At 37.7% G+C, this 18,183-nt stretch overlaps 2 protein-coding genes across 2 annotated transcripts; both read left to right on the top strand.

Moving 5' to 3' along the window:
* The first annotated feature begins 1,465 nt into the window (after positions 1-1,465).
* Positions 1,466-3,673, top strand: LOC101301845 (sodium-coupled neutral amino acid transporter 3-like). The gene is made up of 5 exons (XM_004292728.1): positions 1,466-1,862; positions 1,968-2,120; positions 2,249-2,452; positions 2,837-3,302; positions 3,532-3,673. Exons 1-5 carry the CDS (start codon positions 1,466-1,468, stop codon positions 3,671-3,673), a joined length of 1,362 nt encoding a protein of 453 aa, XP_004292776.1.
* Positions 3,674-13,464: 9,791 nt separating this feature from the next.
* Positions 13,465-16,740, top strand: LOC101296627 (probable xyloglucan glycosyltransferase 12-like). The gene is made up of 5 exons (XM_004290950.1): positions 13,465-14,481; positions 14,598-14,906; positions 15,089-15,379; positions 15,478-15,591; positions 15,706-16,740. Exons 1-5 carry the CDS (start codon positions 13,714-13,716, stop codon positions 16,330-16,332), a joined length of 2,109 nt encoding a protein of 702 aa, XP_004290998.1. The 5' UTR covers positions 13,465-13,713; the 3' UTR covers positions 16,333-16,740.
* Positions 16,741-18,183: the final 1,443 nt, after the last annotated feature.

Below are 18,183 nucleotides of genomic sequence, written 5' to 3'. Positions count from 1 at the left end.
TGAACCGGACAGAATTCAGTCCGTCCATTTGTTTTTCGTAGTTTGAGGGCCTTAACGATCACCAAATTGGCTGAAATTTTGCAGAGATGATCTACACAATATTATCTAGATACTAGACGGTGGAAATGAGGAAATTCGATCGAAAAGTAGTGCAAAAATGGAAATCCCAAAACTTTGGTGGGGACGTCCGTAGCTGAGAAAAATCGTATATATATATGCATGCTTTAATAAAAAGAAATTAAAAAACAAAAATATATAAGGAAAATAATAAAGAATGTAATCAATTATTATTGAATTGGAAAGTCTAGAGAGAATAACTATAATATTTCTTTTTGTATAATTATTGTCCTTAATAATCATTGTGTATGAGGATATATATGTCATTTAATAATTCACAATAAAGTGAGGTCTAGTGAGCAAATTTAGAGGTCCAAATAACCGCACTCTTGTGTAAATATATGTTGTGATCATCCAGCTCTTTTTTTTTTAATAGTTAAAACCCAAATCGGGTGTCAATATTAGGAAAACCCAGTGCCAGGTGGTGCGACAGCAAAGGAGGTGTGCAACCGCACTAGGCTCAAGTAGAAAGGGGCCCATCAACACATGTCTTTCACAGACAAAATTAGTGAAAATGAGAATAATGTACCTTTTGAGATTCGAACTGCGGTTGTCCAAATATAAGGAAAACAGCATAACCATCTCTACTACTGTTGTTGATTGTTTTCATATTTTTTTATTTATTACTAAATCTCATTATTTTTTCTCAGGATTTCTTCTCAATGGCATTTTATTTTCTTTACATCAATTAACCATTTACTCTTATTCATCTTGTTCAAGAAAAATGAAATAAATATTCTTCAAATTAAATTTGAAGAAGTATTAATTCACCTTACACTATACTAACCTATTATCTAACAATATTTTTTTCACATTTTTATTTGAAATACATTACATAGTTGGTCTAATAGACATTTTTAAAGATATAAAGACTTAATGTTATTCTACAAGTCTCTATAGGCCCCAGTTTCTATAGTTTTCATTGAAGTTTTATCGATCTCGATATTTTCTTGAATTTTCTACCGAAAATTTTATTATTGTATTCTGATATCGCTATTTCAATTCTTCAGGACTGACCTGGGTTACCATTAAAAGCGTTAAGAAGTAAAGTCATATATTCGGTTCGTAAAATAAAATTGCAAGTTGGGGTCCCAAGGGTTGGCATCTCATTACGCTTTGCCAAAACGTAACGACTTTTCCAACCTTTTTCTTTGTTCTTCACAAAACGGCAACGACCGGCGATCCAAATCGGGGGAAATGACAACAACGCCCCAAAGAAATCTACGTACGTGTCAACACGCTATTTGCCAGCGCATCTGTTCCACATCTCAAACTCAAACAAATAAAAGACCGTCAGCCAAACTCCCAGCTCCCTCCACCACATCCCAAATATCCAACAGGAAAACCGATGACGATTCCGACGGCCGACATGAAATTCAGGCGGACCCCGAAATCCCCGCTGCTGCCAAAAAAGCGCAGCGGCGACAGTGAGGCCGGCTTCGACGGCGCGTCGTTCTCCGGCGCCGTCTTCAACCTCTCCACCACAATCGTCGGCGCCGGAATCATGGCCCTGCCGGCCGCCGTCAAGCAATTGGGGTTGATTCCAGGCCTCATTATGATCGTATTGGGCGCCGTGCTGACGGAATCGTCCATCGACATGATACTCCGGTTCACACGCGCCTCGAAGACATCCTCGTACTCCGGTCTGGTCGGGGACTCGTTCGGTGGGCCCAGCCGGAACCTCCTCCAGGTCTGCGTCGTCGTTAACAACCTCGGCATGCTCGTTGTCTACATGATCATCATGGGTAACGAAACTTGACCAGTAATTATGTCCGGGATGTGTGTTTCGGTGTCCGTCAGTCGGTCAATGGTGGTCAGAGATTTGATGACGTCGTATTGGTGTGTTGCAGGTGATGTGCTTTCCGGTACGTGGACGGATGGGGTCCACCACTCGGGTGTGATGGAGGAGTGGTTTGGTCAGCGTTGGTGGACCGCGCGATTCTCTCTGCTACTTGCTACCACGCTCTTTGTGCTTGCTCCTCTTATCTCTTTCAAGCGCGTGGGTACATTCAACCGCGCTCTACTTTTTTACTTTTTACTTTTCACTCCAACCTGTGATTTTGCACGGTAACTAATGCTGAAGTGTAGTGACTGATTTCTGTGAGTTTTGTTATGTTGGTGATGGTGGTAGATTCATTGAGATACACATCGGCATTGTCAGTTGGTTTGGCGGTTGTGTTTGTGGCGATCATTGCCGGAGTGGCGACAGTGAAGTTAATAGAAGGAGGGGTTGGATTTCCACGGTTGATGCCGAAACTTGAGGACCAAGCATCGTTTTGGAAGCTTTTCACTACCATTCCCATTCTTGTTACTGCCTATATCTGCCACCATAACAGTAAGTACTTCAAAAGCTAAATTCTGGTTGAATTTACATAATATTCTCACTGCCTCAAGTACATTAGCCTGCTAGGTTTCTGTTGTTTTTACAACGTCACTGAGGATATAATGCTAGTACTTAAAATGCTCCCTTCACTTGCACAAGATTGGTTGCTTGAAGTCATGCAAACTTACTGGTGTTAGTTAAGTTTTCATTGTTGAATTCTTGATTTCTAATATGACATTGTGATATCAGACTCATTTCAAAACTTGGCAAGACTCACTGAATAGTCAGTGATTCTAATTTCTGCAATGCTGGCGTATAGCGTGTAATCATAAGACTGCCCAATACAACAATTTGTCTTCTTTTAGCTAGCTGATGATTTTCTTAACTTAAATGCAGTTCATCCAATTGAGAATGAGCTAGTAGACCCTAATCAGATGAAGTCAATAGTACGAACGTCACTTACATTTTGCTCTTCCGTGTATGTTGCGACCAGCTTCTTTGGTTTTCTTCTCTTTGGGGATCAAACGTTGGATGATGTACTGGCAAATTTTGATGGTGATCTCGGAATTCCATATAGCTCATTTCTTGATGATATTGTTAGGGTGAGCTATGGCCTCCACCTGATGCTTGTTTTCCCAATTGTATTTTTCTCTCTTCGCCTCAATTTGGACGGGCTTCTCTTTCCCTATGCCATTCCTATTGCCTTTGACAATCGAAGATTCTACTTGATAACAGCAGCATTGATGGGTTTTATCTTTTTGGGAGCCAATTTTATTCCAAGTATCTGGGATGCCTTCCAGTTCACAGGTGCTACTGCTGCGATCTCCGTTGGTTACATATTTCCAGCTGCCGTTGCCCTCAGGTAAGCAAGCAACAACGACTACAATGATCGAACTTGTGATTTATGGTAATGTTTGGTATTTGATAAAATCAGATTGCAAAAATAAGAGCTCAGTTAGTACTAATTGATTTTTTTCTGAATGAGAAGACCTCCTTTCTTTGATTTGAAAGCCATGCCTTCTCCATTTCTTATGATGTGTCAAATAATGAACATTTCCAAGTATAAATGATATGCATTATATGCAATGCAGGGACACTCATGGAATTGCAACAAAGAAGGACAGACTAGTATCATTGGTGATGATCCTTTTAGCAGTCTCTTCTAGCACAGTGGCCATCTCTAGTGACATTTACAGCTATTTCTGTAGTAACAAAGGAGCGGCACAAAGCTGACATACGATTATCATTTTCTTTTGTTTTTGTTGTTTTTACTCAGAAAAAATGTACTCATTATTTTCATCAGAAGTAAAAGTAGACCATTTTTTCTGTTATCTTCTTACAATCTTAATTCAAACTTTTCATGCACCATATACTACCGATACCCGGGTATATTACAGAAAAATTGCTCAGCTCACGGCATTATCTAATCAGTTACCATGCCCTTGTTTAATCATGTTTATCAAGCTAGAATTCCCTTATTGGCATAATAACGTTGTCCTTGAGTAATGGCCGAATGGGGAAATCCTGATGATTTGTGACAACCAGCTTGTGGCCTCTTACAATAACAAATATTTCCAAAGAAACTCAGATTATCCACACTCGATCGACGACGTCGACGTTCCTTCCATGCATACAGGTCCCTGTTTCGTTTCACTCCGTGTTCTTGCAAAAGAGAGAGAATGTGAAAACTGAATAGGGTATGCAAGAGAGCTAAAAAATCTGACAGCTTCTTTACTCTTGGCCATGGAAGGCCATGCTGATGAATCTTTTGAGTGTTGGTAAAATGAATGAGCACAGAGTGAAGCCAGACAATCTTACCTGTAACCAATTGGTACACTCTGCAGCCTACACAAGGGTGCATTGCTCAGTTGTTGTTGGGTGTATAAGGAGAGGAGCGTGTTGATCGATCAGGGTATTCAACTTTATTCTGAGCCCTTGTGAAGAAGCTATATATTGCATCTGCGCGCTTCAAAATGAAGCAATGTCCTGCAGGACACTCATGGAATAAGCTATCATAGGTGTTGAAATGTTGATGTCTTGATGATGCTTTTAGCAGACTTCTGGCACAGTGGCCATATCTAGTGACATCTACAGCTTTTTATTCTGCACCGACAAATGAGCTCGAAGCTGACATTCGTGGACGACTGTTAATTGGCTTTCTTCCTTGTTTTTGATCTTCTTTGTTTATTTACGTTTTACGATATCAGAATTGAGTTACTCAGTAAATTTTAAGCCATGTTGTTAATGTTCCTCTGCTATCATTATCTTAAAGATCGAGGTACTAGGATTGAAGGGAACCTATGGTTTCATCTTTTGCAATGATCAAGTGTGTTCTCTTCAGCTCTTCTATTGTTTCTGTTGGGCCAGACGTGTCCAGTGGGCTTTTACTGTCTAAGCCCATTCAAAAGAAAAATACTTAATTATATGTTGGTGTTGGATCCATGTTGACATGTTCCTTAATTTATTTCAATGCAAGTGTTGATGCTCCATGTTATATGAAATTAGTTTTTATGGTAATGTTTGGTATTTGATAAAATCAGATTGCAAAAACAAGAGCTCAGTTAGTACTAATTAGTTTTTTCTGAATGAGAAGACCCTCCTTTTTTTTATTTGAAAGCCATGCCTTCTCCATTTCTTATGATGTGTCAAATAATGAACAATTCCAAGTATAAATGGTATGCATTATATGCAACGCAGGGACACTCATGGAATTGCAACGTACAAAGAAGGACAGACTAGTATCATTGGTGATGATCCTTTTAGCAGTGCAGTCTCTTCTAGCACAGTGGCCATCTCTAGTGACATTTACAGCTATTTCTGTAGTAACAAAGGAGCGGCACAAAGCTGACATACGATTATCATTTTCTTTTGTTTTTGTTGCTTTTACTCAGAAAAAAATGTACTCATTCTTTTCATCAGAAGTAAAAGTAGTCTCCTGCTATATTGTTCCTAGCAAGGACAGTAAAGATTCTTCAGTGCAAAAATGTTTCTCATTGTTTTTGATCTACTTTGTTTATTTGGGTTTTAAGCGCGGTGTTTCAGTGATAATGTCATGTTGTTAATGTTCCTCCGCTATCATTGTCTTAAAGATCGAGGTACTAGGATTGAAGGGAACCTATGTTTCAGCTGTTCTATTGTTTCTGTTGGGCTAGACGTGTCCAGTGGGCTTTTACTGTCTTAACCCATTCAAGAAAATACTCCATTTTCATCAATGTTTTGGAAAAGTGTTTCTACAATGCTAGTGTTGATGCTCCATGTTATATGAAATAATTAATTAGTTTTTCTTAAGACTTGAATTAGTAATTTTCTTAAATGGAAACCGCATCATTCTAAAAGTGAATAAAGACGTAGATTCGTGTTATATAATTTATGATGTTGGGGGATTGCATGTTGGCAGAATATATATAGCATAGCTGGTGTAATTTGATCATTACAGAAGCTCGTTGTGATCCATGATCATCACTCCATCAGTGCATGAAGATTTGATATTCTAATGAGTAGATAGAGCTTCATTTCTTGTTTTGGCTTAAGAATGACGTACCCAAACCCTAACACCGACAGTGGTACTCATGATCGATATGCAAACAAAGGAAACTGCTCATCGTAGCTCATATATATCATCGTTTCCTGGCATGCTTATGGAGTTTACGTCCTCATCAGCATCATATATGCTTACTTGTATAGTTTGGTTTCACCATCAGTTCTTGCATAAAACACGAACAGCAACTTCAACAAACACCATGATCGATGCATCATGCATACAAAACCCATGCCAGATTCTCAATCACTTGGGTCAGTTTAACATATGATTTTAACTGGTTTGGTATAGTTATATCTCAGTCATCCCATTCATTTCCTTCATTCTTAATGTTTAGAAATATCCGTGAGTTGAGATATATATATATATATATATATATATATATATATATATATATATACAGATCGAACTGGGGAAGGTTCAATTCTTAGTCATTGTAAAACGAAACAGACAAGAACAATATTAATAATAAGTTTAGTTACACCTAGCTAGGTTAGTATATATATGTATTTAATGTAACACTTATAAATTTATAGTTAATTTAATCTGAACTAATATATCATTTTTCATATACAGTCATTAACTGAATCAAACGAATCAACTTTTTGAGAAGTAATTAGTTTTACCGTTTTACCGTAAGTAATATAGAAAAGGTCTTCTGTCTTCTCGCATAAGAGTTAATTAATTTGACACATATATGTTGGCACACAACAACAGAGATGGTCCTGAAGGACGAAGGCGACCTCTGATAGAAACTCTGTATTCAATATCGGACACAAAGTCGTGTTAGGAAACAAATTGACCCGTTGTGGCCACGCTAACTAGTACCTTGCTGCTACTTGTCAATATTTGAGTTCCACAACTGGAACTAGCTGTTGAATCTTCTTAATCTTGGCATTATTTCAAACTAAACTAGACGCATGCGTGTTGCTGCGTTATATCATGTCTGTTTTAACCACAGCTCAAATGATGGATTTGAGTCATTTGACTATATATGTCTAGATGTCATGACTGATCGAGATTGCTATAGAATAGTATGATGGCTTGACTTTCCGGAGTTTCCAGTCATCGACGCGGTACATACATATTAACCAAAAGACTTTCTCAGTTCGGCCTGCAAACTAACCATCATGTGTATATACATAGTCGCCGATATTTTATTATAATAATACATTAACATACTGTAAAATTTACAGTGTTAAAGTGAACGTATTTATAAGACATATATAGATGTATGTATAATTAGCCAAAGATCCATAAGACAAAACTACAACAAGGAGGACAACGGAGTTCGACAGTTTGAGCATACTCAAAAGTCACAGTGGAGGAATAGATAAGGAACAAAGAAGAAGAAGAATGAGAACTTTGATGGTGAGTCGTGACGTGGTTGGTTGAAGTGGTTAATTAATAACTTTATCGTCATAGATTCAAATTTCATTAATATACGTAGAGAGTGTGAATTATTTAATAAATTATTATTTTTTAAATGAGAAGACATGGACATCATCAAGAGTATCGTCACGTTTACGATTCATATGATTAGTTAGTTTGAGCCGATTACAAAGGCAATGTCAATTCTCGGTGGACATTTCCAACTCCCAATTTTTCAATGCAACCCCATATTTCTGTTTTCACGTAGACCTACCCCCACTTTTCTTTCATGTGTCATATTATCATATAGGCAACTTATGCGTAGTGCATTTGACGCAACTCGATCATTTGGACACCTCTTTTGATTTTGATTTTTCCTTTTAATTATAGTGGGTCAGCTTCAAAATTTATTATTTGACAATCCCCTCTTAGTTTATACTTAAAACATCAAAAGTAATTTAACGTATATGAAATATCATTTGGCAGTCAATTATAAAAATGGTCAAAAAATAAATAAACAAAATGATATGAGATCGAGTTTATTGTTAGTTTTTGTGAATGTGTCATTTTCAATATAAAGTGTCTGCAATCTAAAAAGCAGGGACAAACGACTTAATAAGTTCGACTCATGAAATACTAGTTGTACCATTTGAGTTATTTACCCGATAAAAAAATATATGTTTTTTATTCGGGTTTTTATGCACAACATCAATAATTTTATAGAGTGAAGTAATTATCGATCGCGCCCCCCCTCGCGACACTATCAAGTTGTGTTTTAGTCGCAGAGAGTTGCACGATAAACACATAGCTTAGAGAAGAAAGAGAAAAGATGTCAAATGGTGCAATTAAATAAGCTTTTTCCTACTATCAGTATGAATCATGTTTCCTAACGTAATAATCGACGATCATATAAGTAAACATGCACACTGTCGAACTAGTTAGTTTATCTTCATTGTCTGCGGTGATAAAAAGCTTCCCAACTTTTACATTCTGCGTTGATGGGTTTATAATAGTAGGTGCTACAAATCATTGATCTAATTTACCTTTCGTATAGTGATTAAGAATTTCATAGAGTCACAACTGTCGGTTTTGTGTCTTAGTGTACCTAGACACCACGTACGTTCATATATTGATTATATATGATCTGAAACATTAGAGTCACAAGTTACACCATATATTATAGGGGACACTCATATTATAGAGTTTGTGACATAACTAGTATATATGATCAATTATTCATCATATAGTATCACACATTTGCAATGAACCGTCCACTTGGTCATTAGTGATTGTAAGTATCGATTATTTATGGGTTAAGACCAGTGCTCTTTGATCGCATCCGTCACCTAACCCTCGATTAGAATCTTAGACAAAGGTGATGCCACTATGTTAAGGCCCTACATGTTTTAACAAAGTCGAAAACATGCAACTTTTACGTGTTTAAAACTTTGTTTAGTTGGCTAAGCTGGGATTAAGGAACTTGTATATAGGATTCTAGATTATGTGTACTCAGGTGGAAAAGGAAGTATAATGATCAAAGGCACTTAGGGATTTGGGAGAGCTGTCATCCACGTACATATATAGTTGTTGATTATGATTTGTAATTGGTTGTTCCGAATTGACGTTTAGAAAATACAATGTGAAATCTTATATGAAATGTCTTGGTTATGATTGTTACAAATGATTCTGAAATATAGTCGATGTTAGTGGTCATGGTCAATGAAATGTTTATCAAATTATTCTTCTTCAGTTGATGAGGAAATCATTGTGTCATCAGTTAAATTAAGTCTGTGTATGACAATATCTACCGTACTTGTTTTACTTTACCTTATGAGTTATAGTTAATCTCAAAATGTAAATTTGAACACTTGGATTCATTTGTTTACCCATCGATTTGAGATCAAGTTGGTATGTAAAAATCACATATAACTGGTGCAAATTATTATTAGCATGTTTCTCATACGTCCAACAATTCATATTATAAACATGAGGCTCTGATACCATCCTTCTTGCATGCTAGCAATAATAAGATAGAGGTATGATCAGAGTTGATAAGAACTATGAGTTCAATTTCAACCCTTAATTCAAACACTTCACTAGAAACAATATTTATTCCCAACATATCATTTCAACATATTTTCAAGATACTGGAGTAAATTAAAAGATTTAAAAGGTGGTTTAGTCATAAAAGTTTATTAAAAATGTTAATTTGTGTGGTTTTATTTTGTAGATGAGTGATGATCATGAAATTTGAAACTTGATATGCCCTCTTCTTTTGCATGCAGGAGGTTTGGTGATGAGATCATGGCTTCACAGGGCAAAGAAAGATGAGTACTATCAGTCAGAAGATGTGACGCACTGATGCGGTCTAATTTATTAATAGAAAAATAATTTTCGGTATGAAGTTTAAAACATAAAATAGAGAAAACGTCTGTTATATGCCTCACCGAGAATAAGAAGTAAACAAATAAATAAATACGAGTTTGTTATAAACATATAACATCATTATAAACAAACAATTAATCATCATTTACGGAAACATACATACATATTGAAGAGTAGATAAAGAAAAGTTGACAGCAAAGTCAATTAGCAAGGTCCTGATCAACTGGTGTACATACTACTGATATATACATCTCATTGCCTATGTTTGTTCTATTTTGGTAAATTAAACTCGCCATTATTTCAAAAATCATGTGCAACTCGTTCTCCGGCAATGACATGTCGTTTTCTACCTGAACAGCCAACGTTTTCCATGGATGGAGGAGAGTAACATGACACGCCGGTGAGCCGGAAATCACGGACAGGAAGCTCTACGCTCGCCACGTCACAGCCGGCCGGTGCTTGGCAGCCTGTCACTCACATCTAGACTGACCACCGCCGCTCCACGCGTCTCATTCTAGTTTCTCCGTGGCACAATTATTTATTAGTAAAAATCTGCTCGGCACGTCACTCACGTGCGGTGAGGATATGATCCAACGGCTCAGTTAAGTTCTCCAACAAACGAACGGCGGAAGTTGCATTTTTTTACTGTTTGCCAGTTTCGGATAGTGAATCGGAAATGTCGGTTTTAGCCCTTATCCAGAAGGAATGAGCTTTGTGCTTTTGTCCCAGTCCAGTCAGTCATCTTCTGGCAACAGTGTCTTTTTGCTTTTTTATGTAATAATATTTTGAATTTTGAAAAATGCGGGCTTTTTCCGCTCACTTTCGGAGATCATGTTCGGGTGCGGCTCACCGGCATGGACTACTTTGTAGTCGCGCGACCACCGAACCACACACGCGCGTTACCAACCTAGTACTCCAGAGAATATGCCCAAATTATCCCTGTTCAAAGACTACGACTCTTGTCGGTGGCAATTTAAAAACCAGGGTATGAGGTTAGTTTAGACCATTCATATTTGCCGAGGAATTTTAATTTTTTACTGGCGCGCAATTCGAAAGGGAAGCGCGTCACTTACGTTAAGTGTGATTTGACGTGATCAAAGAAGCTTCGGCTCTATATATGAAATTCTTGCACTTCCATCCAAACTACAAAGATATATTTCTCTTCATCGAAAAAATAAAGATATGTTTCTCTGGCTAACCTACAAACAATTTTGATATCTTTTCACAAAATTTGATTTCATATGCCCATCGTTATACTGTGTAAACAAATTCAAAACCCGTTATCATTTCTATATTGGATAAGTTTTATTTCTATCAATCACGAAAACATACAAGATATCAAAATACATTAATTTTGATTTCATATGTCCATCATTATTATGTGTAAACAAATTCAAAAACCGTTATCATTTCTATATTGGATAAGTTTCATTTCTATCAATCACGAAAGCATACAAGATATCAAAATACATTATGTGTTATAATATCACGATACATATGACAAATGTAAAATGCATATAATCAGTTAATTTAAAGGTAAATTTCTCATTTATGGATACATGATCAAAATAAAAAAGACTTACCTAATGCTCAAGAGCCAAAATAAAACTGAGTATTCATCTACTTCTCACAGTCATTTAAAATTGTCAATTAGCTTATTACATTTCTAATTTCATATATCCAATTAAAAAAGACTCACAAAGTTGTAATATTTAAATTATTTATTTAATAAAAATAAAAATATTATAATGCATATGAGACTATGGTGATTGCATCACAGTGTATCTACTATGAGCATTGTAGTATTGAGTAGCTAATTTAGGAGCCTTTGAGGCTTTGACTACAGCAGCTGTATAAGATTAAGGGTAAAATGTTCTTTTTTCTTGAACAGGAAGGGTAAAATGTTTAAAGAAGGGATGAAGTGAACAGGGTAGAATTAGCCCATGAAAATTAAATACCCTTTAAATTCAAATCCTCTGCACATCTACATACATGATAATTGATAGTCCAGGATATCCATCCACCACACCTAATTTTCAATTAATACCCCTATTTAAAATGACACACATCATTTTGTGTATTTGGATTCTTTAAATCAAGTATTTATGTGTTTGGATTCTCTAAGGGTTAGTTTGGTAATTGGAATTGCTGTGACTTTAAAAAGAAACTGTTGTTACTGTATTTCGAAAATAATCAGTTGTAAATTAAAATAGTTTTGTGTTTGGTAAATATTAGTTTTAAAAATGGTGTTAAGACAAAATATAAAGATTTCTAGTGTTTTTAATGACAACAACTTCTAAAAGCAACCAGTGAGGTTGCTTCTAAAAACTGTTGTCAGTGACATTTAATTTAAAAAATAACTGTTTTTCTATAGTTTACCAAACACTATAAAATTTAAAAGTTCGGATAAAAGCTGATTTTTTTTTTTAAAACGAAGCTATACAAAACGAGGCCTAAATCTAGTGTTTATAACTTTATATACTATCAGTGGCGTACACGATTTTTGCTGGAGCATGCATTACAATATCAATTTCCTTCTATTTTTGGTTTAAAATTTCAATTTTAGGCTAGTACAACTCATACGTTTGAACTCTAAAGCGTCATATTGAATTAGAGGTTGGGTCGATTTGATTTGTTATTCGATCTTTTAAGTTAAAAAATTTATAAGTTGGTTAAACAATTTTAAATCATAATAATCATAAATGCCTAGAGACAACCAATCAATGAATAATCTTTCTTTGTTATAGAAAATAAACAGAATACATTGGAAGGAAAATGAAAATTACCCATAAGCCCTTTTGTTATGGAGTCTGGACCAAGTAAATTCTCAGACCAAAATATCCATTAATCATATCATAACAATAATATTAATAACTAGGAAAAAACAAGAGAAAAAGTAAAAATAAATAAATAAAAACAAAACCCAAAATACCTTTCGTTTCACTTTTTGTCGCATCAAGACGCATTTGGTGGTTGTTAGATCGTCACCTTTGTCCTCCCCTTTGAAACAAGAATATTCTTATATTTCTTATTTTGTTTTTAGAGTGAAACAGTAAAAAAAGGGGGGGACGAGGAAATGGTAAAAAGGCATTTCGTTGTCCAATTATGGGGTTTGAATTGAATTCACACGCGGAGCTGCCCACCCTGACCCGGATGGCTTTGGAACGCCGAGGGAAGCTTCCAGTTTCCACCACGCGCAAAATCTCAGTAAATTTCTCCCACCCTTTTGTAAATTCTTGATTATTACCCAGAGAGAGGTAAAAAGAAAATGCTTCATTTGTAGCTGGGAAGGAAATTTAAAAGGGTAGCTAGGGCTTACGTTTATTGGTTGTTGCTGGATTTATTGCGTCTTCAAACGAGTGGGTGAAACCGTGAAACAAGAAAAGAAGGAAACTTTTCTCTCTGGAATCCAGGTAAATCTGTGCCTGCATCTATTGGGTTTTTAATGAAACCCAATCTCAGCGCTAATCTATTATCGTGTGAATTTTACCTTCCAAAATTTCTGCTGGTGTTGTTATGGTAAAAGTAAATTGATAATTTCAGAAGCTTGAGCTGGGAACGTGGTTTAAATTCCAAATCAAAAAACCAAATCCGTGTTGAGCTGTTACCATCTCTTTCACAAGATCATCATAAAATTTCTTTTCAGAATTTTTGTTTTTTCTTTTTGAGATTGTTCGTCTTGTTTCTTATTGCTTCGTTTGGGGCCTCATTTGCAAGCTGTAACTGAATAGTAGCACATTAGGCCTCAGCCCCCCACACACAAAGTCTTAAGCTTTCTTCTTCTTCTTCTCCTCCTTCCTTTGTCTCTCTTCTCTCATATAAGACCCAAATGATTTAGAGGCCTGGTTTCTCTACCACGCGTCCATTTTCATTCTGACAATGAGATCAAAGTGTTAGCCTCCTCTTTCTCTGTCTTGTGTCCTGTTGTTTCATTCTCAAACGTTAAAAATAAATTTGGGTTCCGAGATCCAAGCCGGGAATGGCGCGGTTTTGGTGGTCGAAAGAGGAGAGCCACCGAGGGACGCCGGTGGTGGTGAAGATGGAGAATCCCAACTGGTCAATGGTGGAGCTGGAGGGCCCCACCGACGAGGACTTCCTAATGGCGGAGTCTCCGGGCCGAGCCAGAGACAAAGGCCGCGGCAAAAACGCCAAGCAGTTCACTTGGGTCCTCCTCCTCAAGGCCCACCGTGCCGCCGGCTGCCTCACCTCCCTCGGCTCCGCAATGCTGGGCCTCGCCTCCGCCATACGACGCCGCGTCGCCTCCGGAAGGACCGACACTGACCCCGACCAGGACGCCGACAGCGAGCCACGTGGCGGCAACCCGGCGGCGAAGTCGAGATTCTATCTGTGCATCAAGCTGTTTCTGTTCATGTCTCTGGTGCTGTTGGGTTTTGAGGTCGCAGCGTATTTTAAGGGGTGGCACTTGGGAGCTCCACACCTGCAGCTTCAGTACTTCTGGGATATGGAGTTTGACGGGGTTAAGGGTGCTTTCGATTGGGTCTATTCCAAGTGGGTTTTGATTCGGGTAGACTATTTGGCTCCGCCGCTTCAGTTTCTGGCCAATGCTTGTATTGTGCTCTTCATGGTTCAGAGCTTGGATAGGCTGATTCTGTGCTTGGGGTGTTTCTGGATCCGGTTCAAGAAGATCAAACCGGTTCCAAAACGCGGTCCTTTGGATCTTGAATCAGCAGAGTATGGCTACTTCCCTATGGTGCTAGTTCAGATCCCCATGTGCAATGAGAAAGAGGTAATCTTGAAGCTGAATTCAAATTGGTCTTGCTTTCTTCAGTGTGTTAAACTGTTAAAGAGTTAGTTAACCTTTTTTTTTTAAGTGATTATGAATGTGGGTACTTGGAATTTCAGGTTTATCAGCAGTCAATTGGCGCTGTGTGCAATTTAGACTGGCCAAAGTCGAGGTTGTTGGTTCAAGTTCTTGACGATTCGGATGACCCGACTACGCAGTTTATGATCAAAGAGGAGGTCCAGAAATGGCAAAAGGAGGGGGCCAACATTTTGTATCGGCATAGAGTGATTAGAGATGGATACAAGGCTGGCAATCTCAAGTCTGCAATGAATTGTAGCTATGTGAAAGACTACGAGTTTGTTGCAATTTTCGACGCCGATTTTCAGCCTGCTCCTGATTTCCTCAAGAGAACAGTTCCTCACTTCCAGGTACCAAATTGCCATTGCTACTGATAATAGTCTCTGTTGTGTTGTAGTCTATGCAGTTATCAGGAAAACAGACACTGTGGTTGATATGAAACTGCAGTTAGTTCTTATTTGTTAAGATAACAATAATGATCACATGCCTACTGAGAGTTAATTAAGTTTGTAACTTTTGGTGACATTTTCAGGACAATGAAGAACTTGGGCTGGTGCAAGCCAGGTGGTCCTTTGTGAACAGGGATGAGAACCTACTCACAAGGTTGCAGAACATTAACTTGACATTCCACTTTGAGGTCGAACAACAAGTAAATAGTGTGTTCATTAATTTCTTTGGGTTCAACGGGACAGCTGGGGTGTGGAGGATAAAGGCTCTTGAGGACTCTGGTGGGTGGTTGGAGAGGACCACTGTTGAGGACATGGACATTGCTGTCCGTGCTCATCTTCATGGCTGGAAATTCATCTTCCTCAATGATGTTGAGGTAAATATTCTTTTGGCCCAAGTTATATGTGGTAGAAGTAAAAATATGACTGCTGTAGTTGTAGCCTAATGGTTCTTTCTCCTGTACGTGTGCCTCAGTGCCAGTGTGAAGTACCTGAATCTTACGAAGCTTATCGGAAACAACAACACAGATGGCACTCGGGACCTATGCAGTTGTTTCGCCTATGTTTGCCTGCTATCATCAAATCCAAGGTATATACTTTCTGCACTAGTTTCATGTTTAATTGGCTTTGTTTTCACATCTTCAAGATTTGTGGTGGATAATAGTTCACTAATTTATCCCCTTTTTTTGCTTGTCACATACAGATCAGCATTTGGAAGAAATTCAATTTGATATTCCTCTTCTTTCTGCTCCGAAAGTTGATATTGCCCTTCTATTCTTTCACCCTATTTTGCATAATTCTCCCCATGACAATGTTCATCCCCGAAGCTGAGCTCCCAGCATGGGTTGTATGCTACATCCCTGCAACAATGTCATTCCTCAATATTCTTCCTGCCCCGAAAGCCTTCCCTTTCATTGTTCCATACCTCCTTTTCGAAAACACCATGTCAGTGACCAAATTCAATGCCATGATATCCGGCTTATTCCAGCTTGGGAGTGCATATGAGTGGGTGGTCACCAAGAAGTCTGGGCGTTCCTCGGAGGGTGATCTTGTCTCCTTAGTTGAGAAAGAGCCAAAGCATCACAGGGGGGTCTCGGTTCCAGACCTTGCTGAAATGAAGGAAGAAATTCGACAGCAGGAGCAAAAAGCTAAGAAGAAGAAGAAGCATAACAGAATATACACAAAGGAGCTGGCATTGGCTTTCCTTCTTCTAACGGCTTCAGCTCGAAGCCTGCTGTCTGCTCAGGGCATCCATTTCTACTTCTTGTTGTTTCAGGGAATCTCATTCCTGCTGGTTGGTTTAGATTTGATCGGTGAGCAGGTTGAGTGAGTGAAGACAAGAAGAAAGTACACAGTACAGTCTTTGTAGAGATATATGGATATGGATGTAAACACAGTTTACCACAGGCAAGAAGGATGGAAACAACCACGAATATATAAGCAGGAGAACTCGAGAAAGAACAGCACCGGGGAGAAGATTGTAGAGGGACGAACCTCCAAGACTCCCCATTAGGTTCCACCCAGAAGAAAAAATATTTATGCTAATTGGACAAAGGTTGTCATCATGAAGAAGTATAGGGTACGATGTAGGGGATGCGGTTCAATTTCTTTTTTGATGTTTGCTTGATTCTTTTGTTTTTGTAGCAATTCTTTTGTAAGAAAATTTGGCCTTCAAATTCTCAAAACACAATTTGTTAACGTTTGAGGCAGTCATGCCAGATTGCCAGTGATGCTTTTACAAGGATGTCCAAAAGTTCTACCCTCTTGTCATCTTCAGAGAAACTCTCACATTTCAACAACTGAAAAGGTTGTATTCATCACTATTGACACGAAGTTTGTACATAACCCAAATAGGTTAACTAACCAAAGATGATCAATTCTGCTTTTTCCTAAAATTGTTCATAGAACATCTAATTATTGAACGGAAAGTTTATGAATTGAAATACAATTTGATCATTGTTCTCATTCAATGGAAGGCTACAAATAGAATCTTACACACAAAAACCTTTCTTAATATAGGATTCGTCTTTATTCTCTATCTGTGATAGTAAGCTAGAGAGAACGAAAATCCAAAGATACGTATAGAGTAGTCTAATTTGGTGCAGAACTGGAGATGAAGATAAGATTGAAACTTGAGGATCAAATTCAATCGTAGATGCACATAAAATGATAGTCTTCAACATTCTTACCACAAGAGAGCCCAGATGGTTGATGCTTCAGTAACTAGTTGAGGACACCATAGTATAGCGCAGAGACTTGTTTCCTTTCTATAATCTCTACGTGCAGAGAGATATACAGTATTTCGACAAAAAAAAACGGAGAGATATACAGTAGGTTTCAACCCAAGAAGATTGGTTTGCCATATATGATAGGACTCTTCTGATCTATGATAATGGCCTTGTACTTATCTTCTAATCCTAGAAGGGCTGTGGGGTTTGGAACTTTGGATAGCAAAAAGAAGAGGCCAAATTCCTAGTCAATTTTGGTCTGAAGCATTCTGTTTTTATTTATGGAAATTTCTAATTTGTTATGTAATGCCAAAAAGCAAATCTGCCAAAATGAATTTAACTTCAACTTCTGTGATACTGAAGATGTTTATAACAAATTCTAAGTTTTGAAAAGAACCAAACACAGTTTGGTATCAGAGCTACAATTGCTCGGTACTTTACCACCTTTTCGGTTCGGGTGTGCAGTGCTTGATGTAAAATATAGGTGAGATTGAACATACTACAACACAAACACGAGTGAAAGCAAAAGCCGACACTCCATAGTCCACTTTCAAGGACACCAAGGTGCCATTTGAAGCACCAAGTGTAAGTGACTGACTAAAGTATGCACTAGAGAAAACACAAAAGAAGGAGGTCAAAGAACAGGGCCGGCCCTGACCATAGGCCCAGCAGGCGCTGGCCTAGAGCCCCTAGTTTTATGGGCCCAAAAAAAAATATTGTCTCCTTATATATAATGAAAAAAAAAATTAATACAGCTGTGATCTCTTTTTTTCCAGAAAAGGCACCAGGCACGTTTCTTCTTCTCTTGTTCTCTTCTATAATTGATAATTCTATTGCGGGCGTTCTCAAAGTCTCTTGTTCTCTTTTTTTCTTTTTGGTTTCAGACTCTCTCTTCAGTCCTTGTTCATATTACTAGGTATTTTCTTCTTCTTTCTTTTTGGTTTTTTTTTTTT

This window comes from Fragaria vesca, linkage group LG2 (assembly GCF_000184155.1).
Source record: "Fragaria vesca subsp. vesca linkage group LG2, FraVesHawaii_1.0, whole genome shotgun sequence".
NCBI classification, from domain to species: domain Eukaryota; kingdom Viridiplantae; phylum Streptophyta; class Magnoliopsida; order Rosales; family Rosaceae; genus Fragaria; species Fragaria vesca.
This window is presented reverse-complemented; position numbering and strand designations above follow the sequence as displayed.